At 43.7% G+C, this 26,451-nt stretch overlaps 1 protein-coding gene across 1 annotated transcript in view; it reads left to right on the top strand.

Moving 5' to 3' along the window:
* Positions 1–26,451, top strand: part of MORC3 (MORC family CW-type zinc finger 3) — a 2,525,474-nt gene that overhangs the window by 994,969 nt on the left and 1,504,054 nt on the right. Inside the window, exon 7 of the mRNA XM_044071548.1 lies at positions 19,384–19,481. Within this exon, the coding sequence (XP_043927483.1) occupies positions 19,384–19,481 (98 nt within the window). The remainder of the gene's footprint in view (positions 1–19,383; positions 19,482–26,451) is intronic.

Here is a 26,451-nt window from a genome sequence, read left to right as displayed (position 1 = left end):
AGAAATGGGGAATGCCTCAGATAGATCTATTCGCATCACCTCTCAATCACCAGCTCAAAAAATTCTGCACAAGGACATTCCACCCACTAGCATGGAAGGTGGATTCGCTCTCCTTCAGCTGGAAAGGCCTAACAGCATATGCATTCCCACCTCTTCCCTTGATACACAAAGTACTACTAAAAATCAAGGAAGAACGTCCAAGGATAATCCTGATAGCTCCAAATTGGCCAAGACAACACTGGTACCCACTGCTGAGGAGCATGTCTCGAACAATATGTGGCCAATACCCTGATGCCTTTGATGTTAACTCAGAACAACTACAGCATCATACATCCAAACCTAAAACGTTGCAACTGGCTGCATGGAACATCACATAGCAGCAGCTAATCCAGAACTTTCCCAAAGAGTTAAAGACATTATTCTTGAAGCACGCAGACCTTCAACAAGAAGGAACTATGCTGGAAAATGGAAACGGTTTGTCATTTGGAGTACTGAAAGAGGAAAAGAGGTGTCAAACATAGATATGCCTAACATTCTGGAGTATCTGGCCGAACTTCTTCATTCAGGCCTCTCCTACTCCTCCATCAAGATACATGCATCAGCTATTTCAGCAGAATACAGTTTGATCCACCTGTTTTTTCGCACCCTTTGCTCAGGCAGTTCCTCAGAGGAATCAAGAATGTAAAACCTCCAAGGAAACCACCATTACCAGCTTGGGACTTAAACTTTGTACTAGAAAAATTGACACTAAAACCCTTTGAACCAGCAGCAACAGCAGACCTACAACACCTGTCATGGAAAACTGCTTTCCTACTGGCAATTACCTCAGCAAGGAGGGTTTCAGAACTACAGGCCTTAATGGCAGTGCAACCCTTCCTAATCTTCCACCAAGATAGAGTGTCCATGAGGACTAATCCTACATTTATGCCTAAGGTGGTATCCAGAGTGTCTTTAAACCAGGCAATCCACCTACCTACCTTCTTCCCCAACCCACAAAACAGAGGGGAAAGAATACTACATACCTTGGATGTACATAGACAGCTACGCTACTACTTGGACAGAACAAAAAATAGCAGAAAGACTGACCAGCTTTTTGTAGCCTATGCAACAGGAAGGGAAGGAAAAGCTATTTCCAAACAGACAATCTCCAAATGGATAGGAAATTGCATACGATTCTGTTACTCCTTCCATGGAAAACCAATTCCACAGAACATAAGGCCTCATTCTACAAGGGCAACAGCCACTACCACAGCCTTCTTACGAGGAGTGGCAACCAAAGACATTATTGAGGCGGCTACTTGGACCTCCGTGCATACATTTGCCAAGCATTATAATTTGCCTCTATACTCCAGATCCCGAGCAGGGTTTGCCACTGCTGTACTGCAAGGGATCCTAAACACACCATAATCTAGTTTTATCCTCCTCCCCTAGTTGGCTATGGTATTCTACCCAGTTGTTATGACTGCAGATGCATCCATGAAGGACATAGTACAGTTTTGTACCTACCATAAATGTAGATGTCCGAACTGGATAGCATCTGCAGTCAGGATTACCCTCCTCCTTCCCTCTGTGGTACTCCTAGGGTGTTTACTCTCCTAATAGCTAGCTGGTGGGGGGGAGTCTTTTATGGTGTATTTGTTTGTATATATGTACATACATGCTTATTTTTGTGTTTACCTCTATCTTTTTGGAAACATTGGCATCTATCCAAATTTTAGCCTTCAAGAGGGCTTCTGGCATCTGGGGCAAGAAACACTGAGGAAAATGGCGTCGGCTGATGCCTTTATACCCGAAGACCAACAGAGATGACGTCGGGTGAAGTGCGACATCAGCCAAAGCCGGACCCGGACTTTGGAATCCGGCCGACTGAAGGGCTGCCTGACTACAGGACAACCCAGTTGTTATGACTGCAGATGCTATCCAGTTCGGACATCTACATTTATGGTAGGTACAAAACTGTACTTTTTCACTCGTACTGTATTCCTTACCTAGGCCCAGACCACGACGTCTCGGGCTGCCGCTTTGTGCTAGGTTCAATAAACGCACTATAAAGCGTTGGGCGGAGTTCGCCCTTCATTATTTTGGCAAAAAAATTAACTACAGCATGTCGTCGGATATTCCGACACCAGGCTTAATGAAAAAACGCAAAGATAAAGATAGGCATCCGAGGCCCAAACCGGATACCGAGACCACGCTTAAGCCTGCCGCCGGATCTCTGGTTCTCAGTGAGGCGCCTTTGCAGCCCCCGACTACCGCTGAATCTATTTTACCGGCGACCTCTCGATCTGAAGTTGCAGGCCTTCCGGTGCTGATTACCACTCTAGACACAGACGACACTCTTGGCGGGGAACCAGAAAATTTAGCTAGGCCTTCAGTTTCTAAGGCGTTTTCAAGCCTACTTCTATTACCATTAAATCTTACTCAAAAGCTAAAGCCCCTATGAAAATTAGGAAACGGGGTCCTCAGACCCCCTCTCAGCAACCCATGCCTAAAAAGCAGATGCTCAAGATGGCTGAGGATTTAATTACTCTTATCAGGGGTTCTCAGCCCCCTTAGAAAAAAGACCCAGGTTGGAGGAAGACTACCCTTCCTCAGATCAAGCTTCCATTACCTCAGGTTTTTCTGAGGACCAGGATTAATCCTATTCTCCCTATGAAGACTCTGATGCAGAGGAATCAATTCCCTCGGTTTCCCCCCCAGAGGACTATTCCTTCAGGGAAACCTTGCATACCTTGAGGGAACACTTCCACTGGGAAGGACAGGATTACTCAGATTCTAAGAAAAGGCTCCGGGAGTTTCTCCTCCTTCCTCAGCATAGGCCCCTTGCTATTCCTCCGGTTTTAGATATTTTGGATGATGTTTCTGCAGAAGCCAGTCTGAATCCAGACTCCTTGTCTCCTGCCCCAGTTAAACCAGACAGATACTACTGGGTCCCTGATTCCCACCAATTTTTATATAAAAGCCCTGCTGCTGACCCAGAAACCATTTCACAGGGTCCTAAGGGGATTAAGGCCTCTACTGCAAAAAAATCCTTTACCTTCTGAAAGAGATTCCAGAGCATTAGAAAGGTGGGGGAAGAAGGTGTATACTTCTGCCACTTTAGCCATGAGGGCATTAAACTGCCAATTTCACATGCTAAAATACCAGCACTTTTTGATCTCCCAATTGAAACTTATGATGACACAAACAGATCAACCAGATTTAAAAGAGATGCAGGATTTATTGCATGGAGCAGAACAAGTGGGAAAACATACTTTACAGTGTGGTTTTGATTAATTGGAGGCCTCATGTAGAGCAGCTGTCACCGGCTCTGTGATACGTAGACATGCTTGGCTAAAGGAGCAAACCTTACCAGATCATGTTAAAAGCAAAGTTATTGGATGCACCATTGCAAAAGGATGTATTATTTGGTGTCAAAGCAGAGGAGGTTTTAAAGAAAATGGAAGAAAAGGCAAAATCTATGCAAACAGTTAAAGATTTCTTGCAGGTACAACCTCCTTGCTTCAGCAGAAACTGGCCATCAAAAAACTGGTTCTTTCCAACCACTGACGGACCCCAAAGGGGTAGGTACAGACGCCCCAGGGGCAGAGGACAACCACAAGGTTCTTACAGACCTAGACAATGGCAAACAACAACTCTAAGAGGTGAAGAAGAAAGGCCTCAACCATTCAGGAAGCAAGCTCAATGACTTCCCCCTATGCCTGCCAAACAAACATTTAGTGGCAGCATCTTTGGGTGGGAAACTGGCCTTATTTTCAGACAATTGGCACATTATTACACAGGACAAATGGATTCTGGACATCATAAACAGAGGCTACAGATTCCACTTTCATACCCTTCCAAAAATTAAAGGCATGCCAAACCTGCCACAAAATCAATGGGCAGAGGCACAAAAACAAATTTCCGCTCTCATGGATATGAAAGCAATTCAAAAGGTACCTACACAAGAACAAGGTCAAGGTTTTTATTCAAGACTATTTCTGGTACCAAGGAAGGACAGAGACTGGAGACCCATCTTAGACCTATGTATCCTGAACACGTACTTAGAGGTACCAAAATTCAAGATGCTCACATTACAGCAGCTTCTTCCCATGTTGGGCAAGGAGTCTTGGCTGGTAACATTGGACCTCAAGGAGGCATACCTGCATGTCCCTATCAGACAAGATTGCAGAAGATAATTTCTTGCAGGTACAACGCATTATCAATTCTCTGAATTGCCCTTTGGCTTATCTACTGCGCCTAGAGTATTTACGAAATGCCTGGCATCAGTAATTGCATTTTGCAGACAAGGAATACAAATCTACCCATATCTGGACGACTGCCTGATCCAAGCGGACAGCAAGGACATTCTACTACTGCATTTGGCGTTTGTAATAAAAATGTTGTTGCCTAGGGTACACAGTAAACAAAAAGAAATCAAAACTGATACCCTCACAACAGCTAATATTCCTGGGTGCCAGCTTAAATACAACAGCCCAGATGGTTTATCTCATGCCAGACAAGCAAAGGCAACTGTCTCAATACTTCAGAAAAATGACAACTTTAACCCAGCTTACTGCAAGGAAAATCCTGCAGGCTTTGGGGTTCATGGCATCCTGCATTCTACTAATACCATTTGCAAAGCTGCATATGAGGAAACTACAATGGTACCTGAAAAACTTGGTCTCAACACAAACACAGCCTGGAAACTATTATACCACTCATTCCATGCCTTCAAAAGGAATTTTTGTGGTGGGCTCAAGTATGCCAAAGAAACACGGGTCTCCCTTTCTGCATACCTCAAGCAAATCAAACCATCACAACAGATGCAAATCAAACCATCACAACAGATGCTTCAGACTACGCCTGGGGAGCACAAATGGCAGGTCAGTGCATTCAAGGAAGATGGTCTCAAAAACACATGCACCTTCACATCAACCAAAAGGAAATGCTAGCAGTACAAAATGCTCTTACAGCCTTCAAGGACCTATTGCATCCAGGTCAACTATTAATAAGAACAGACAACACCACAGTTATGTGGTACATAAATAAACAGGGAGGCACACATTCCTACCCCCTGTGCAGACAGGCAATGACCCTGTGGAACCCAGCATTGGCCTTACAAGTACAACTACAAGCGCAATTCCTGCCAGGAAAGGAAAACATTCTGGCAGACAAATTAAGCAGAAGTATGACAGATCCTCACGAGTGGTAGTTACACCCTCAAGTATTCTCAATGATAGCATGGAAATGGGGACAGCCAGACATAGATCTATTTGCCTCCCACAGCAGTTACCAGCTGAAAAAATTCTGCACAAGGACCTATCATCCACAGGCCTGGAAAGTGGATGCTCTGTCTTTCAGTTGGGCAACATTGACAATCTATGCCTTCCCACCTCTACCTCTACTGACAAAAGTTTTACTAAAAGTCAGAGCAGAGGCGCCACAAATGATTCTCATTGCTCCGGACTGGCCTCGACAGCACTAGTACCCGCTCCTAAAGAGCCTATCTCATTCACCACCTTGGATCCTACCTCAATTCCCACTTCTGTTGTCTCAGCAAAATTACAAGATCCTCCACAGTCAGCTCAAGACACTAAATCTAGCTGCATGGAAAATACCTTAACTTATCAATCTACACTCCTCTCAAAGGAGGTCCAGAATGTCATCTTGGAGGCCAGGAGACCCAGTACCAGAAAAACTTACTCAGGCAAATGGAAGCGATTTTGTGCATGGAACCAAGCAAAAGGCCTAAATCCTTGGATATTAAATATACCTCAGATTCTACAGTACTTAGCTGACATGTTAAACAGTGGCCTTTCCTTCTCATCCATCAAAATCCACGCCTCAGGTATTTCAGCACAATACAATACGGATCCTCCCTTATTCTCACATCCTTTACTAAGACAGTTCCTCAGAGGGGCAAAAAATATAAGGCCCCCACGAAATCCACCAGCTCCAGCTTGGGACCTTAACTTCTTACTGGAAAAATTGACATTACCTCCTTTCGAACCTGCCTCCTCAGCAGAACTGCAATACTTGTCATGGAAAACAGCTCTGCTTTTGGCTATTACCTCAGCACGCAGGGTTTCGGAGCTACAGGCCCTTATGGCAGTGCAACCTTTCCTCATTTTCCATTAGGACAGAGTCTCTTTACGTACCAACCCTACCTTCATGCCAAAGGTAGTATCCAGTGTGGCTTTGAATCAGGCTATTTATTTACCTACCTTTTATCCAAACCCCCAGAATAAAAGGGAGAGACTACTTCACTCCTTGGACATTCACAGGCAACTTCGATACTATTTGGACAGGACAAAGTCATTCAGAAAATCTGAACAACATTTTGTGTCTTATGCTGTTGGGGTTCAAGGAAAGGCTATTTCCAAACAGACTATTTCAAAATGGATAGCCCACTGCATCCGCTTTTGCTATTCATTTCATGGGAAAACCGTGCCAGGATACATCAGATCACACTCCACCAGGGCAACAGCTACCTCAGCAGCATATCTCAGGGGGGTCCCAACCAAGGACATTTTGGAAGCAGCTACTTGGAGTTCAGTGCACACTTTTACCAAGCACTACCACCTGCCACTATACTCTAGAGCGGGATTTGCCACCGCAATCCTGCAGGGCATTCTAGCCCCTCCTAATTCAGCCTAATACCAGCCACCCTTCCATAGCTTTGGGATTCACCCAAGTGTAATGACTGCAGCAGTATGGCACGATTAACATAGTACAGTTTTGTACCTACCATAAATGTAGATGTTCGAGTGCACATACTGCTGCAGTCCAGGTTTCCCTCCCTCCATCCCCTCTCAGGACAGGGCTTATGACAAACACCTCTAGCATACATCCAACTTGGGGTACTCCTATATGGTGTATTTGCTTACAACTACGGATTGCTTTTATCTACTTATGTAAGTTTGCATAACATCATGTATTGCCTGCCTATTTGGGGGCACTTGACATTTGGGGCAAGAAAAACTGAAGAAAATGGCGTTGGCTGCCTCTTTTATACCCCTGTCGCTCTGACGTCAGGGAAGAAGCGACGACAACTGATGCCGGACCAAGACTTTGGAATTCGGCCAACCGAGGACCCGCCTGATGGCAGGGTAACGCAAGTGTAATGACTGCAGCAGTATGTACACTCGAACATCTACATTTATGGTAGGTACAAAACTGTACTTTTTGGTACTTGTACACATATTAGGAATGTTACTGAAGGGGTCACTTGGGCAGATGTTTAATTTTGATGCTTGTGTGTACTTGGACATACTAATGAAGATGCTGCTTGGAGAAATAATTAATTTGTGTATCAGGTAAGTGCTTTGCATAATTGGACAAACAAGCTTGTGGATTGCAACTCCCATTATCAAAGGTGAGGCATTGCTTTTAACAATGGATGTGAGAACCATCCTTTGCACTTTTTGCATTGACTATGATGTGATTATGTTTCATTTTAGGGGGGGGGGTTGGCAAACTCGGTAAGCCCCAGGCGACACAAACTCTAGCTACTCCACTGGTTCACCAACACCTGAATTAACAAAGAAACTGAACAAAAGTACAAGAAATATGTGACAGTGCTCTTTATTAAAACTCAGCAACAAAAAAGTCATTAATTGATGATGAAATAAAACGTAATGTGTTCCGTATTCTTTTTTCAGTTCAAAATGATTATTAAAAGTAGGGTAATTTTTTGGTGCACTATTTTAAGCCCAGTTATCAGTGCACATAACATTTTCTCTATTGTCAGTCAATGATTTTTCTTTTACTTTTGTAGTACATAGCAGCACACATCATTAAACTGTTATTTTTTTAAATAAATGAATATGCAAAAAATTGTTTCTCTTTTGATTGGGGGGGGGGGGGTGACATGCCAGCAGAGTCAAGATAGGCATTTTCTGAATTTTTGACATGCTGAGCCCAAAAGGTTCACTGTCACAGGATAGATGGTCACAGAGGGAGCCTTCACACACCTAGAGAGATGCAGGGAGCATGTGGTGGTTTCACAGGGGGGAAAAGCATATAAATATACTGGCAATGTTAGCCTTGATTCATAGCCTTCATCCAGGTATGGAAAGAGGGTGCATTGCAGGTAGCAGCATCCAACATTGCAGTGATGTGGTATGTGAACATGCAAAGGGACGGGGGACAAGATTAGCCATGACTGCTTGGTGTTTGGATTTACAATACAAAATGTCTCTCCAGGGGTTATCTACATACCCTCCCAGTGGTGTACTGTAGCGGGCCAGTTAAGTCAATCAAAGACGCATCCTGATAAGTAGATGTGACGCATGAACATCTTTCCAGCAGATAATACACAAGAAGGACCCGTCTTACATCTCTGAGCAACAAGCCTTTGAGACATTTCTGCTCTAGAGCTCCTTGCAGAAAAGCTTGGGTAACAAATGTCTTTTCCATTAACTGGGACAGGCTTCATTCCACTTGTATCCCAGGGTTATCTAGAAAATGAGGAATGAGAGTCTCATTGTGCAACTGACAGCATCTATTTGCTTAGGCGGCACGCGTTCTCTGATCATATTAATGTCTTGAAGACATTTCAGGTGTTGCCAACTTTGATGGACCTTTTGACACGGAACTAGAGAATGTTCATAGTGTTTCACTGTTGTAGCCATTACTCTTGGGTTATCCTGCTGGCAGGCTACCCGCAGTCGGCCTGAAGCCCAAAGTTTTGGTCTGGTGTCGGTTGCTCTCGCCTCCTCCCTGACAGCAGTGCACCAGGGGTATAAAAGATGCAGCCGACACCATTTTCTTCAGTCTTTCTTGCAGCGCAGTGCACAAAGCAAAAGCAGTTCGCAAGTGCTGGTCAGCCGACTCCTGAGATTTTCAAAATCGAATTTCAGATCCAAAGTCTTCATTAAAGCTAAGTACCCTGTTGGGGAAACTTTTTTCTTGCTCCAGACCGATGTCAGAAAAAGTTAACAATTGTATTTCTTGTGGGAAGCAAATACCTCATAAGGATTTTCATTCTTTCTGTATTCCTTGCCTAGGCCCTGATCACAACATTGCTAGCTGTCGGTTTTGTGCTAGACTTAACCAACACACTAAGCATCGGTACGATTTTGCCTTTCATTACTTTGGCCGAAGGTTTAATTATATAATGCTGTCGGAACAGCAGACGACCAGAGTTTATAAAAAGCGCAAGGAAAAGGATAGGCATCCGAAGTCCAAAACAGACTAGGTCCCCACTAGGCCAGTCGCCGGTTCTGAGTGAGGCGCTTTCGCAGCCCCTGATGCCCGCTACCTCAGAGCCACAGGCCACTTCCGACTCCCACGTGGAGCTGACTAGGCCTCTGGATACTCAAGGTATTGGACTCTCTCAAACTATTCCCTCAGATGGGTCCAGAGCCGCTGAGCAGGCATCAGCTTCTGAGGGTGTTTTCAGACCTACACAATTATATGTCAAGCCTACCTCAGTTTCAAAGACTAAAACAGCTCTAAAGACAAAGAAACAAGTACAGCATTCTCCTGGACAGACTTCCATGCCTAAGAAACAGATGCTTAAAATGGCTAAAGACCTAATTTCTTTGATCAGGGGTTCCCATCCCCCTCCTCATAAGAGGCTTAGGCAAGAGACAGGATATGACTCTTCTGATCAGGTTTCAATTTCCTCTGACTCCTCTTCTAAACCGGGATACTCATTTCCTTCCTATGAGGATTCTGATGTTGAAGAATCTATTCCTTCAGCCTCTGCTCCTGAGGATTATTCTTTTGGGGAAACCCTGCATACCATGAGGGAGCATTTTCACTGGGAGAGCCAAGATTACTCAGAATCTAAGAAAAGGCTCAGAGACTTTCTTTTACTACCTCAGCACAGACCTCTTGCTATTCCACCTGTTCTAGACACTGTAGATGATGTATTTTCAGAGTCCGGCCTGTCACCAGATTCTCTACCCCTGCACCTGCTAAGCCAGACAGATACTACAGGGTTCCAGACTCTCCTAAATTTCTATATAAAAACCATGCTACTGACCCAGAAACTATATCTCAGGGTCCCAAAGGGGTCCAGGCTTCCACTGCAAAAAACCCCTGTCCCCTCTGATAGGGATTCTAGGGCACTGGACATATGGGGGAAAAAGTTTACACGTCTGCTACCTTGGCTGTAAGGGCTTTAAATTGTCCATTTCATATGCTTAAATATCAGCAATACTTAATGTCACTGCTTAAACAGAAAATGTTGACAAATTCTGAATGTTCGGATAACAAGGAAATGCAGGATTTATTGCATGCAGCTGAACAAGTGGGAAAGCATACTTTGCAATGTGGTTTTGATTCACTGTAGGCCTCTTGCAAGGGCCGCTGTTACAGGTTCTGTCATTAGAAGGCATGCTTGGTTAAAGGAACAGAATCTGCCTGATCATGTTAAAGCAAAATTATTTGCTGCATTACAGAATGATACTTTGTTTAGTGTTAAGGCAGAAGAGGTGTTGAAGAAAATGGAGGATAAAGCGAAATACATGCAGACAGTTAAGGGTTTCCTACAGGTATAGCCACTCAGATTTAGCAGGAACTGGCCTACAAAGAATTGGTCCTTTCCAATGTCAGGCCATAAAGAGGCAGATACAGACGCCCCAGAGGCAGATCCCAGCCCAAGGCTCATACAGGCCTAAACAATGGGGTGCTTCTACCTCCAAAAGCGGAGAAGACAAATCACAACCATACAGGAAACAGTCCCAATGACTTTCCTCTGCCAGAACCAAGCACTTATCTTTTGGCAGCCCCCTTAGGGGGAAAACTAGCACTTTTTTCGCCAAATTGACGCATGATTACCCAGGACAAATGGGTCTTGAGCATAGTGTCTCAGAGCTACAGGTTCCACATCTTCATTGTGTTTCACTGTTGCAGTCATTACTCTTGTGTTATCCTGCTGGCAGGCTACCTGCAGTTGGCCAGAATTCCAAAATCTAGGTCTGGCGTCAGTTGCTGTCACCTCTTCCCTGACGTCTGTGCGCCAGGGGTATAAAAGTCTTTCTTGCCGTGCGGTGCCCGAAGCAAAAGCAGTTCGCAAGTGCCGGTCGGCCGACTCCTGAGATTTTCAAATCCGAATGTCAGAACCGAAGTCTTCATTAAAGTTAAGTACCTCGTTGGGGAAACTTTTTTCTTGCTCCAGACCGATGTCAGAAAAAGTTAACAATTGTATTTGTGGGAAGCAAATACCTCGTAAGGATTTTCACTCTTACTGTATTCCTTGCCTAGGCCCTGATTACAACGTTGCTAGCTGTCGGTTTTGTGCTAGATTTAACCAACGCACTATTAAGCGTCGGTTCGATTTTGCATTCCATTACTTTAACCGAAGATTTAATTATATAATGCCGTCGGAACAGCCGACGACCGGAGTTTACAAAAAAACGCAAGGAAAAGATAGGCATCCGAGGTCCAAAACCGACGATGAGGCCTCCGTTAGGCCAGTCGCCGGTTCTCAGTGAGGTGCTTTCGCAGCCCCTGGCGCCCGCTACCTCAGAGCTACAGGCCCCTTCCGACTCCCACGTGGAGCCGACTGGGCCTCTGGATACTCAAGGTATTGGACACTCGGAAATCATTCCCTCAGATAGGTCCGGACCCGCTGAGCAGGCATCGGCTTCCGAGGGTGTCTTCAGACGTACACAACTATATGTTAAGCCATCGTCAGCTTCAAAGACAGACTAAAGCAGCTCTAAAGACAAAGAAACAAGTACAGCATTCTCCTACTCAGACATCCATGCCCAAAAAGCAGATGGTTAAAATGGCTGAAGACCTAATTAATTTAATCAGGTGTTCCCATCCCCCTCCTGATAAGTCCTAATCAAGAAGACAGAATATGATTCTTCTGATCAGGTTTCTATTTCCTCTGATTCCTCTTCTGAACAGTATTATTCCATGCTTCCCTATGAGGACTCTGATGCTGAAGAATCCATTCCTTCAGCCTCTCCTCCTGAGGATTATTCTTTTGGGGAAACCCTGCATACCATGAGGGAGAATTTCCACTGGGAGAGCCAAGATTATTCTGAATCTAAGAAAAGGCTCAGAGACTTTCTGCTACTTCCTCAGCACAGACCCCTTGCTATTCCTCCTCTTCTAGACATTGTAGATGATGTATTTTCAGAGTCCGGGCTGTCCCCTGACTCTCTACCCCCCTGCACCTGCTAAGCCAGACAGATACTACAGGGTCCCAGATTCTCATAAATTCCTATATAAAAACCCTGCTGCTGACCCAGAAACTATATCTCAGGGTCCCAAAGTGGGTCAAAGCTTCCACTGCAAAAAAAAAAAAACCCTGTCTCCTCTGATAGGGATTCTAGGGCTCTGGACAGATGGGGGAAAAAGTTTACACTTCTGCTACCTTGGCTGTAAGGGCTTTAAATTGTCAGTTCCATATGCTTAAATATCAGCAGTATTTAATGTCCGTGCTTAAACAAAAATTGTTGACAAATACTGAATGTCAGAGAACAAGGAAATGCAGGATTTTTTGCATGCAGCTGAACAAGTGGGAAAGCATACTTTGCAATGTGGTTATGATTCACTGGAGGCCTCCTGCAGGGCCGCTGTTACAGGTTCTGTTATTAGAAGGCATGCTTGGTTAAAAGGAACAGAATCTGCCTGATCATGTTAAAGCAAAATTATTAGTTGCCCCATTACAGCATGATACTTTGGTACTAATGCAGAAGAGGTGTTGAAAAAAATGGAGGATAAAGCAAAATCCATGCAGACAGTTAAGGATTTCTTACAGGTACAGCCACCCAGATTTAGCAGGAACTGGCCTTCTAAAAATTGGTCCTTTCCAGTTTCAAACAGACCACAAAGGGGCAGATCTCAGCCCCAAGGCTCATACAGGTCTAAACAATGGGGTGCTCCTACCTCCAAAAGCGGAGAAGACAAATCACAACCTTACAGGAAACAGTCCCTTCCTCTGTCAGATCCAAGCACTTTTCTTTTGGCAGCCCCCTTAGGGGGAAAACTAGCACTTTTTTCATCAAATTGGCAAATGGTTACCCAAGACAAATGGGTCTTGAACATAGTGTCCCAAGGCTACAGGTTCCATTTTCACACCCTACCAAGGTCAAAAGGTATGCCAGACCTGCCACACAATCAATGGGCTGAGGCACAAAAACAAATTTCAGCCCTCATGGGCATGAGGGCCATTCAACAAGTACCACAACAAGAGCAGGGGCAAGGATTTTACTCCAGACTGTTCTTAGTGCCCAGAAAGGACAAAGCTTGGAGACCAATACTGGACCTGTCTATACTAAATACGTTTCTGGAAGTTCCAAAATTCAAGATGTTGACTCTACAGCAGCTACTGCCTATGCTGGGCAAGAAGGCTTGGCTCGTAACTTTGGATCTAAAAGAGGCATAGCTGCATGTCCCAATCAGACAATCTTGCAGAAGATACCTCAGATTCATAGCTGGCTTAATGCACTTCCAATTCTCTGCACTGCTTTTTGGCTTATCTACTGCACCCAGGGTCTTCACAAAATGTTTGTCACCAGTAATTGCATTTTGCAGACGGAGGAATTCAAATATATCCCTACTTGGACGACTGCCTTATTCAAGCAGAGAACAAAGACATTCTTCTAAAGCATCTGGCGTTTGTAAAAAGATTACTAATTGGCCTAAGGTACACAGTAAACGAAAAGAAATCAAAACTAGTGCCCTCTCAAGAGATAATATTCCTGGGTACAAGCTTAAATACAACTGCCCAGATGGTTTATCTCATGCCAGACAAAAACTGACTTCTTACTTCAAAAAATTGGCAACAAAGACCCAGCTATCTGCAAGGAAAATCCTGCAGACTTTGGGTTTCATGGCATCCTCCATTCTACTAATTCCATATGCCAGACTGTATATGAGGAAACTACACTGGTATCTAAAAAGTGTTTGTACTCAGCATTGCCACAGCCTGGAGACAGTAAGTACCCTCATTCCCTGCCTGCAACAGGAGTTTCGATGGTGGGCAGAGGCCTGTCACCACAACAAGGCTCTGCCATTCAGTTTACCCACATCCAGGCAGACACTAACAACGGATGCATCAGATTATGCCTGGGGGGCCCACATGGCAGGAAAATGTATTCAGGGCACCTGGCCTGCAAGCCAGATGCATCTTCATATCAATCAAAAAGAGATGCTAACTGTTCAGAATGCCCTGACAGCTTTCAAGGATCTACTTCATCCAGGACAACTACTGATAAAGACGGACAATACTACAGTCATGTGGTACATAAACAAGCATGGAGGCACACATTCCTACCCCTTCTGCAGACAAGTTATGACTTTGTGGGACACAGCATTGACTTATCAAGTTCACCTGCAAGCACAATTCCTGCCAGGCAAAATAAATACTCTGACAGACGAACTAAGCAGAAACCTCATGGATCCCCACGAGTGGAAACTGGATCCACAAGTCTTCAGCATGATAAGGAAATGGGGATGCCCAGACATAGATCTATTTGCCTCCCCTCACAACTGCCAACTACAGAGATTCTGCACAAGGATTTATCACAAGCAAGCATGGAAAGTGGATGCCGTATCCTTCAGTTGGAAAAACTTATCAGTATATGCCTTTCCTCCACTGCCTCTCCTTCCCAAGGTACTCCTAAAGGTCAGACAAGAGAAGCCAAAAATGATACTGATTGCCCCATACTGGCCACGCCAGCACTTGTACCCAATCCTAAAGAACTTGTCTCAAGGGTCAGCCTGGACATTGCCTCAAACTTCTCTCTTACTGACCCAACAAAACAATCGGATCCTGCACAGCCAACTCAGGACCTTAAATCTGGCAGCATGGCGGATAATGTAGCCATTCAGAACACTTCACTCTCCAAATCTGTAATGGATGTTATCTTGGAGGCTAGGAGGCCCAGTACCAGAAAATTTTATGCAGAAAAATGGAAGAGATTCTGTGCTTGGAACAAGGAATTGACATGTTTGTACCAAATATTCCTCAGATTTTACAATACTTAACTGAGATGCTGGACAAAGGCCTGTCCTTTTCATCAATTAAGATTCATGCCTCTGCCATTTCAGCCCATTACAATACGGAACCACCTATCTTTTCTCATCCTTTAATAAGGCAGTACCTCAGAGGGGCCAAAAACATAAGACCTCCAAGGAGAGCACCAATACCTGCATGGGACCTAAATTATGTTTTGGAAAAACTAACACTGCCTCCTTTTGAGCCAGCCTCAACAGCTGATATAAAATTCTTATCCTGGAAAGCAGCTCTGCTCTTAGCAATAACTTCAGCAAGACGAGTCTCGGAGTTACAGGCACTCATGGCTGTGGAACCTTTTATCATTTTCCATCCAGACAGGGTTTCTCTGAGGACGAACCCTACATTTATGCCTAAGGTGGTGTCCAGTGTGGCCCTTAACTAAACCATTTACTTGCCTACCTTTTTTCCAAACCCACAGAACAAGGGTGAGAGACTTCTGTATTCTTTAGACATACACAGACAGCTACGCTTCTACTTGGACAGAACTAAAGATTTCAGAAAGACTGAGCAACTTTTAGTGGCATGTGCTGCAGGATTACAAAAAGGCTATCTCAAAACAGACTATTTCAAAATGGATAGGCCATTGCATTCTTTTCTGCTACTCACAGCATAGAAAATCAGTGCCTAAGGGCATTAGGCCACATTCTACCAGAGCAGCAGCCACTTCAGCAGCCTTCCTCAGAGGAGTGCCAACCAAAGACATCTTAGAGGCTGCAACTTGGAGTTCAGTGCACACTTTTACAAAGCACTACCACTTACCTCTCTACTCTAAATCCAGAGCAGGTTTTGCCACTGCAGTTCTGCAGGGCCTCATAGCTTCTCCTAATCATATTAGCCCAGCCACCTGTCCTCAGCTTTGGGATTCAACCCAAGAGTAATGACTGCAACAGTGAAACACGAACATAATACAGTTGTGTACCTACCATAAATGTAGATGTTTGAGTGTATTGACTGTTGCAGTCCAGGTTACCCTCCCACCATCCCCCTTTCATTTGCTGGGTCTTATCTGTACTTCTCTATTCTATACAACCTATGTGGTGTATTTGCTTGTAGATGAAGGAAAAGTTTATTTTAGTGCATGCATGTTTTTTGGCATAATCTATTTAGCCTACCCTTTTGGGGGGCACCTGACATCTGGGGTAAGAAAAACTGAAGAAAATGGCGTCTGCTGCATCTTTTATACTCCTGGCGCACTGACGTCAGGGAGGAGGCTACAGCAATCGACACCGGACCAAGACTTTGGAATTCAGGCCGACTGCGGGTAGCCTGCCAGCAGGATAACCCAAGAGTAATGACTGCAACAGTCAATACACTCTAACATCTACATTTATGGTAGGTGCACAAATGTACTGTCTCTCATATACCCTGTCTGATGACACTTCAGCTCACTGCATGCATTATCTCATTCTGATGCTTTTTAGGCACCAGTACACTGAGGTTGTGGTCAACATTATCGAGGAGACAAGGATCCTAACCACAAGGAAATCTGACAAATCCAGATGGAGGAATTTACACATCTTGTGCCAGGCAGAGGCCTGACCTAAAAGGAACAGTGGTGCCATTGATTCTGCTGTATAATGTATGTACAGTGAGCTGTGTGTTTCACACTTGGCTTGTACATATGTCCTGATCTCTGTTTCAGCCTGGCTACCATTGGATCCACCCTTAGCAAGCTACAGACTAGTGTGACAGTTCTTGGAAGGAGGTCTGCATCTAAGACCAGCAAGGAAGAGGGCTACCCCATCCAGATACTTGAATTACATCTTAGCTAAGCTTACTGCAGCCCTCTTTGAGCCTAAGTACCTAACATGAAAATCTGCTGTGCTTGTGCATCCATTACCTGATCTAGAGGAATATCTGTGGCACAGGCTGTGATTTGCAGAAAGCCATGCCTAACTTTAAAGGTAATATAACAGCAAACTTGAACCAAAAAGTCAAAAGTGGAAGCAACCAACAGCAAAGCACCAACAGCACTGATCCACAAAGATCTAAACTATTTATTCACACGTTAAGCACTTTCGTCAGAATACAAGACTTCTTCAGAACAACCAAATACAAACCATTACAAAATGAAATACCGTATCCTTCTTGTCCATTGGTCAACAGTACAACATCATTTATTTTTTGTTATTTAAAGCAACCGTATCATATTTTGCACTCTGTGACTCAAAATACAACTTTCTTAAAAATAATACCCTATTAAAATCAAATTTAAGAAATCTGATTTTAATTTCAATACAGAGCTAATAGATGTCTTGTCATTTAGCCCAGGTGGCTGACATGCATCAAGTCTTATCTGCCACTTGAGCTCTAAAAATTCTAAGAAATCGTCATCTGGTCCACCTCGTGAGCCCAGATCAACTTGGTGGTTGTTGTCGTCTTTCGGCTTTTTTTTGCCACAGCGGAACTCTGGTCCGCTAATGATTGGTAGTTGATTTTTACGTGCCGACAACGAACCTTCAACGAAGGTATGCCCATTCGCGCATGTCTTAACACAGAAATTGCTCTAGCTGAGAATCGAACCTATCCGTGTCTTACTGTGAGGCGACAACGCTACCGCAGCACCACCACCGCGGTATAGGACAAAATATTTAAAGAAATGTGTTGGATGTGCTTTTTAAGTGTTTGTATAAAGCATTAATATCTGTTTTATTGTGAATGGCGTAATTATGTTGGTATATTTTTTGCCTAAGGGCTCTTACTGTCTTCCCCACATAATTACCCGTTGCATGACCTACATAGTGCAATGTAAACCACCCCTTTTGTATAACAATACTTTTTATGGGTGGTAATTTGGCCAAAATTCCTGACCTTAATCGAGTCGGTATCTAGTATAAATGGATTTTGTGCACACCTCATGCGTTTAAAAGTTCCACCTGGTCCTGACTTTACCTTTTTCTTCTCCACTAAGCCTTTCAACAATGTTTACTTCTTGTAAACCATAAGTGGTTTTTTCCCCTAGTTTTTTAAGGATTTTGTCATCTGTACTGAACATAGTCCAAAAATTATGGACAATGTTCTTGATGTAAAAAAAAAATCTATTGTGAAAGGGAGAACCAGTGCCCTACTAAACCTATCTGTGTTAACTGTGTCCAAGGATCTTGTCATACCTATGTAGTTTCTGGAAGTGTAGTAAAAATACCACCATCTCTCAAGTTTAATTTCTTCAGCAATGCTATTGACAAAATTGTAAGGGTAACCTCTTTTTCATAACATCCCCATTAGGACATCACATTCTGAGGAAATTGTCCTGTTCAGAGGTCGTTCTGGCCAATCTCACATACTGACCCTTGACCTCTTCTGGTGCGAAGGGTGCCAACTCTCAAAGTGTAACAGAGAGTTTGAATAGGTGGGTTTCCTATAAAGATGTGAAGTGAACTTACCCTTGGAATAATATTTTTTGATGGTAACATCCAGATAGTTCAAAGTGTCATGGTCCTTGGTCATGGTGAACCTCAAAAATGTTGTTTTGTTATAAGTGGAAAACCTATTCAGATAATTTTCACTCCCATGCCAAAATAAGACCATATCGTCCAGGTACAGTTCGTATAGTACCCACATGTCCTTAAACTCAGAAATCACTATGAAGAGGTCATCCCACTGAGCCAGCACAAGGTTGGCAAAAACCTGTACACTACATGCACCCATTGCCACTCCCTGCACCTATTTTGACAGCTGACAGTATAATTCCCTTGTTTAAGCAATCAAGTCAATACGTAAAATTATTTTTAAATAAAATCATTTGTAAAATCGACTTTCAAAAAATTGTGAAGGTTATAGGCAATACTAAAAATTTCCATTTTTAAGTAGGATTTTATAAATTTTTTATAAAAAAGTTATTTCAAAATTCATGACCTGTACGTAGAATTTAATTTATAGAATTCCTATCTGTAACGGTTTTTAATACCCAAATACATTATTCACTATTTCAATTTTTTTAAACTTGTGTAAATTTAAAATCTGTTCGTGAAGACTTCTATGACTGTTATAGTATGACTGTAACCACTGAGTAATTACATTAAACATTACTGCTAATGAATGCAGTTCTAAGTCTGGAAAGCCAATGCCTCAAAATTCTCAACATCTCAATGTTTTTTAAATACAGTTCTTGGTTTTAGTGGATACCAAAGAAAGGAGATGATTGATTTTTATAACTTTTTGATTGGATGCTTTTGGTCAGATCACTGTTTTAATAACCATCATTTTTTCTTCAAAGTAAAGAAAATGAATTTCTATTGTTATAAAAGTTTATTTTTTCAGTTGTAGTGAAATATTAATAATTTGGCTAATATCTGTATAAATTAATATTCTTATATATTTACATTTAAGTTTTTTTATGCTTCAGTTAGAGCAACATTCTTAAAAAGGAACAAAATTACACTGTATTTTACTTTATTGTCTAATATTGTTTATAGGCTAACAACATGGGTGTTGGTGTAATTGGTGTGATAGAGTGCAACTTTCTGAAACCAACTCACAATAAGCAAGATTTTGACTATACCAAAGAATACAGGTATGTTTGAAGGTTGTTGGGTATCTTATTACTAAAGAACTGTTTTTAGTGCATGTAAAGTTTACCTGCTGTTTGTAAGACTGACGATGTGTTAGAAACCAAACCGTGTTTTGAAAGGACTTTTTAAGTGAATCCAACCAGTTGATTAACTTTGTTACTGAGCACCTTTTAAAAAAATCTTAGTGTGTGTTTTATCGTAATGCAGTGTATCAATTTTAGCAAATGTTTGCAGCAGATGTAGCAAGCAGTTTACTGCAGTTTAAATGGATGTTTTTGTAACATAACTTGAGCTTTACCAGTCTGCTCCTTGTGCGTAAACTATAGCAACTGCTCGTTTGCCCATGTTTAAGGAAAGAGAAGAGTCTTTATTTATTTTTTATTTTTGTTGGCTGAGGAGAGAAGGGTGGGGTGCGGAAATGGTAGCTGATTGGCTCCTGCATTTCAGGAACACTGGGTATACTTTTTTTTTTTTGCTCTTCAACCCTCAGCGAAGCTGAAGGGGTTGCCATATCGAGGGAATGGATTCACTTGCAGGGTGAGTCTGCTACACTTCTGGCCTGTGTTGGTGATGTTCATCGTGTTACCCTGCTGCAGTCATCACACTTTGGTTATCCTGCCATCAGGCGGTCCCACAGTCGGCCTGAATTCCAAAGTCCCGGTCCGGCGTCTGTTGCTGTCGCTTCTTCCCTGACGTCAGTGCGCCAGGGGTATATGAGGCATCCGACGCCATTTTCTTCAGTCTTTCTTGCCGCGCGGTGCCCGAAGCAGAAGCAGCAAGTGCCGGTTGGCCGACACCTGAGATTTTCGAATAGAGTTTCAGCCCGAAGTCTTCAAAGCCAAGTACCCTATTGGGGAACCTTTTCTTGCCTCAGTCCGATGTCAGAAAAAGTTAACAATTGCATTTCTTGTGGGAAGCAAATACCTCATAAGGACTTTCATTCTTATTGTATACCTTGCCTAGGCCCAGACCATGACGTCACTGGTTGTCGGTTTTGTGCTAGGTTCAATAAGCGAACTATAAAGCGACGCTTTGATTTCGCACGACACTACTTCGGTAGGAAATTTAATTACACTATGCCGTTGGAGCAACCGACTACCGGCGTGCATGAAAAACGCAAAGATAAAGACAGGCAGCCTAGATCCAAGCCAGTCTCCGAGGCCTCGACTGGGCTGGTCGCCGGTTCTTCGGTTTTCAGTGAGGCGCCTACGCAGCCCCTGGTGACCGCAGAATTGGAACCCCAGACCGCTTTGGATTCTCAAGCAGAGAGTTCTAGGCCGACCCAGCCATTTTATTTAGGCCCTACCAACAACATTCGGTTACAGAAGGTGTCTTCAGACCGACTACTCTCACCATGAAATCTTATGCTAAGCTTAAGACTCCTCTAAAACCAAAAAAGACTGCACATCAGTCTCCAGTTCAAGGCCCCATGCCTAAGAAAACAGATGCTTAAATGGCTGAAGATTTGATTTCTTTAATCAGGCCCCCCCCCCCCCCCGACAAAAGACCTAGACAAGAGGAGGATTATGCCTCCTCTGATCAAGCGTCTATTTCCTCAGGCTCCTCTGAGGAACAGGATTACTCCTTTCCCTATGAAGATTCTGATGCTGAAGATTCCATTCCCTCAGCTTCTCCCCCTGAAGACTATTCCTTTGGGGAAACCTTGCATACCATGAGGGAACATTTCCACTGGGAAGGTCAGGACTACTCCGACTCAAAGAAAAGGCTCCGAGAGTTTCTTTTACTTCCCCAGCACAGACCACTTGCTATCCCCCCAGTTTTAGACATTGTGGATGATGTTTACTTAGAATCTAGTCCAAATCCAGATTCTCTGCCTCCTGCTCCAGCCAAACCAGATAGATACTATAGAGTGCCTGACTCTCACAAATTCCTTTACAAAAGCCCTGTTGCTGATGCAGAGACAATCTCCCAGGGTCCCAAAGGTGCTAAGGCTTCTATGGCTAAAAATCCTGTACCCTCTGAAAGGGACTCCAGAGCACTAGATAGGTGGGGGAAGAAGGTTTACACCTCAGCTACTCTAGCTATGAGAGCACTAAATTGTCAATTTCACATGCTTAAATACCAGCAATTCTTAATGTCTCAACTAAAACAAAAGATGAGCACGCACCCTCAACAGTCTGAATTCAAGGAAATGCAGGATCTGTTGCATGCAGCTGAACAGGTGGGCAAACATACTTTACAATGTGGATTTGATTCCTTGGAAGCTTCCTGTAGAACAGCTGTTACTGGGTCTGTTATACGTAGGCATGCTTGGTTAAAGGAACAAAACTCTGCCTGATCATGTTAAAGCAAAGTTACTAGATGCACCCTTACAGCAGGATGTCTTATTTGGGGTTAAAGCAGAAGAGGTTTTAAAGAAAATGGAGGATAAGGCAAAGTCTATGCAGACGGTCAAAGATTTCTTACAGGTACAGCCCCCACGCTTCAACAGAAATTTGCCAACAAAAAACTGGTCCTTTCCAGCTTCAGACAGACCACAGAGGGGTAAATACAGGCGCCCAAGGGGCAGAGGACAAGCACAAATCCCTTACAAACCTTGCCAATGGGGCACTGCAACACAGAAGGGAGGAGAAGACAGCTCCCAAACTACTAGAAGTCAAACACAATGACTTAAACTTCAGACTGCCAAGCAAAACTCTCTTGGGAGGAAAATTAGCACTTTTTGCAGACAACTGGCGCATCGTCACAAAGGACAAATGGGTCCTAGACATTATCTCACAAGGATACAGATTCCGTTTCCACACCTTGTCAAGGATAAAAGGAATGCCAAACCTGCCACAAAGTCAATGGGCAGAGGCACAGAAACAAATTACAGCTCTCATGGACATGAGAGCCATTCAACTGGTACTTGCACAGGAGCAAGGCCAAGGATTTTACTGTAGGCTCTTTCTAGTCCCCAGAAAGGACAATGCTTGGAGACCCATTCTGGACCTTTCAATTCTAAACACCTTCTTGCAAGTACCCAAATTCAAGATGCTAACACTACAACAGCTTCTTCCCATGTTGGGCAAGAAAGCTTGGCTAGTAACATTGAACCTCAAGGAGGCATACCTGCATGTCCCTATCAGACAAAACTGCAGAAGATACCTCCGTTTCATTGCAGGTTGAACTCATTACCAATTCTCTGCACTGCCCTTGGGCTTATCTACTGCGCCCAGGATCTTCACAAAATGCCTGGCACCAGTAATTGCATACTGCAGACAAAGAGGAATTCAAATATACCCATACCTGGATGACTGCCTCATCCAAGCAGAAAGCAAGGACATTCTCTTACAACATCTGGCTTTTGTAAAACACCTTCTAAGTTGCCTAGGGTACACAGTAAACGAAAAGAAATCAAAACTAGTGCCCTCACAAAACATGACATTCCTGGGTGCCAGCTTGAATACAATGGCCCAGATGGCTTATCTGACACCAGACAAACAACTACAACTAACTCAGTACTTCAAAACAATGGCAACAAAGACCCAACTCCCTGCAAGAAAAATTCTGCAGGCCTTGGGCTTCATGGCATCTTGCATACTACTAATACCATTTGCAAAACTGCATATGAGGAAATTACAATGGTACCTAAAAAGCGTATGGACTCAACACAGCCACAGCTTGGAAACAGTGAAACCTCTCATTCCCTGCCTTCAACAGGAGTTTCTATGGTGGTCACAGGCATGTCACCTCAACAAGGGTCAGCCTTTCACCTCACCCCCAGCCAGGCAAACTATGACAACAGATGCATCGGACAATGCCTGGGGGGCACACATGGCAGGACTGTGTGTTCAAGGCATATGGACGGCAGATCAAAGGAATCTGCACATCAATCAAAAAGAAATGCTAGCTGTACAGAATACCCTGACAGCCTTCAAGGACCATTACATCCAGGACAGCTTATAATAAGGACAGACAATGCCACAGTAATGTGGTACATAAACAAACAAGGGGGTACACACACCTACCCTCTATGCAGGCAAGCAATGACCTTGTGGAACACAGCACTGGCTTACCAAGTTCAATTACAAGCTCAATTCCTGCCAGGAAAAAAGAACACATTGGCAGACGACCTAAGCAGAAACATCATGGATCCCCACGAGTGGAAACTGGATCCACAAGTATTTGCAATGATAACTCAAAAATGGGGGCACCCAGGCATAGACCTGTTTGCCAGCCCCCAAAACTATCAGCTAACAACATTTTGCACAAGGACATTTCACCATCAAGCTTGGAAAGTGGACGCACTCTCATTCAGTTGGAAAATGCTGACAGTATATGCCTTCCCTCCATTGCCCCTTCTCACAAAGGTGCTGCTGAAAGTCAGGATGGAGAGACCCCTAATGATACTCATTGCCCCAGACTGGCCACACCAACACTGGTACCCACTATTAAGGAATATGGCCCAGGGCCCGCCATGGATTTTACCACAAATTACTCATCTGCTCACACAGCAAGACAGATTCTACACAGCCCGCTCAAAACCTTAAATTTGGCTGCATGGCAAATCACCTAAGCAACCAGCCAGCTCCTCTTTCACAAGCTGTTATGGATGTTATTCTGGCGGCCAGGAGGCCCAGCACCAGGAAAGCCTACTCAGACAAATGGAAAATGTTTTGCCCCTGGAACCAAGCTAAAGGCCAAAATACCCTTCAGCTGGACATACCTCGGATTCTACAATATTTAACTGAGAATGTTACACAAAGGGCTTTCTTTTTCATCAATTAAAATCCACGCCTCAGCTATTTCAGTTCACTACAACACGGATCCTCCCTTATTTTCATATCCACTTCTAAGGCAGTTTCTCAGAGGGGTCAAAAACATCAGGCCTCCCAGGAGAGCACCAACACCAACTTGGGGCCTCAGTTTTGTTCTGGAAAAACTTAAGATACCTCCTTTTGAGCCAGCTCTCTCAGCTGACTTGAAGTTTATGTCATGGATGACTGTCCTGCTGCTAGTAATTACTTCAGCCAGAAGAGTCTCAGAGCTTCAGGCAATAATGGCAGTAGAGCCTTTCTTCATTTTTCATCAAGAGAGAGTTTCTCTATGAACTAACCCCTCCTTTATGCCTAAGGTGGTATCCAGTGTGGCTCTAAATCAAACCATCCATTTACCCACCTTCTTTCCAAATCCACAGAACAAAGGAGAAAGACTCCTGCATTCCTTGGACATTCACAGGCAGCTACGTTACTACTTTGATAAAACTAAGGTTTTCAGAAAATCTGATCAGCTTTTTGTATCCTATGCTACAGCATCACAAGGAAAGGCTATCTCAAAACAGACCATTTCCAAATGGATAGGACATTGCATACGTTTTTGCTACACCCACCATAGAAAACCAGTTCCTGCTAGCATAAGGCCCCACTCTACCAGGGCAGCAGCTACATCTACAGCCTTCCTCCGGGGTGCGCCAACCAAGGATATTCTGGAAGTTGCAACTTGGAGTTCAGTACACACCTTCACCAAACACCATCACTTACCACTTTACTCTAGGACTAGAGCTGGCTTCGCCACTGCAGTTTTGCAGGGCCTTCTAGCCTCCTCTAACCCACCTCCCATCCTTAGCTTTGGGATTCTACCCAAGTGTGATGACTGCAGCAGGGTAACACGATGAACATAGTACAGTTTTGTACCTACCATGAATGTAGATGTCCGAGTGTATACCCTGCTGCAGTCCAGGTTACCCTCCCTCCATCCCCTCTGATCTAACTAAAACCTTTCAATACCTTAAAATCTGATACAACCTTTGTGGTGTATTTGCTTATAGCTGGAGGGATGTTTTGTTTGTGCTAAACTTTTATTATTGGTACTATCTACTGACCACCTTTTGGGGGGGCACCTGACATCTGGGGCAAGAAAAAACGAAGAAAATTGCATCTGATGCCTCTTATATACCCCTGGCGCACTGATGTCAGGGAAGAAGCGACAGCAACCAACGCCGGACCAGGACTTTGTAATTCAGGCCGACTGCGGGACCGCCTAACGGCAGGGTAACCCAAGTGTGATGTCTGCAGCAGGGTAAACACTCGAACATCTACATTTATGGTAGGTACAAAACTGTACTTTTCTTGCACCTTCTTAGTTTAAGGGGCACATTTATTACCTTGGTCCTCTCTTCTTTCTTGTTGTACTTATTTCTCCTTGGTCATTGCAGAAGTATGCCTGTGTTTAATGCTGAATAAGTGTGTTTAGATTCCCAAATTTAAGAGGGATCCTGTGCTGTTCAGGCAACAGATCCAGACTATCATCTGCTTTTCCTTTTCTGCATTTAGCCTTCCAGCATCCCAATTTACTGTTTTTGGCAGCAGCAGTAAGCCATACAACTAACTATTTATAGCTGTGTTTCAGAAAGGTGTTTCCTCACTTTCAGTTCTGCTGTCTCTGAGGATTGCATTTTCTGATGTCTGAATTTCAACAGGTATCCACTGTTGCAGTTGCTGCCACTCAAAGCTGCAGCCCTACTTGCTGAGTTATAATCTGGAAAAAGTTATTGCAGTGATGTCTGTAAAATACATTTGAGTAGATTCCCTAGTTAGTGACAACTTGCAGAAGATCTACCTTGTCAAATTAAGGAATCAGGAGAGTAATGCTTGAGCTTTTGGTAGTCTCCGGTATCTTAGCAATGTCCTTCTGTTCATCTGTTGCAGTATTCTTTACATGAGGAAGTTGCCTGCCCAGGCGACCCAACATCGGCCAGTATACCTTAGTCTTACTGCTGTGAGGTGTATGTTACGTCTGACGTAGGCCATAAAAGTGACACGTATGCAAGCACCATCCTCAGAACTTCGCCACAAGTCAGATCGCCAGTTATGGATGTTGCTCCGCTGCTGGAATCCTTTTCTTCAATAAAGATAAGTGCCCCATTGGGGAGCCTTTGTCTTTTGCTACTGTTTCTTCTTGGTTAAGAGTTAATATCATCCAAAAAGGGGAAGTGTGTGTGTGTGTGTGTGTGTGTGTGTGTGTGTGGAA

Source organism: Protopterus annectens, chromosome 5.part0 (genome assembly GCF_019279795.1).
Source record: "Protopterus annectens isolate FY-2018-M chromosome 5.part0, PAN1.0, whole genome shotgun sequence".
In the NCBI taxonomy this organism is placed as follows: domain Eukaryota; kingdom Metazoa; phylum Chordata; order Ceratodontiformes; family Protopteridae; genus Protopterus; species Protopterus annectens.
Note: the sequence above shows the minus strand (reverse complement) of the source record. Positions and strands in the feature narration are given on the sequence as shown.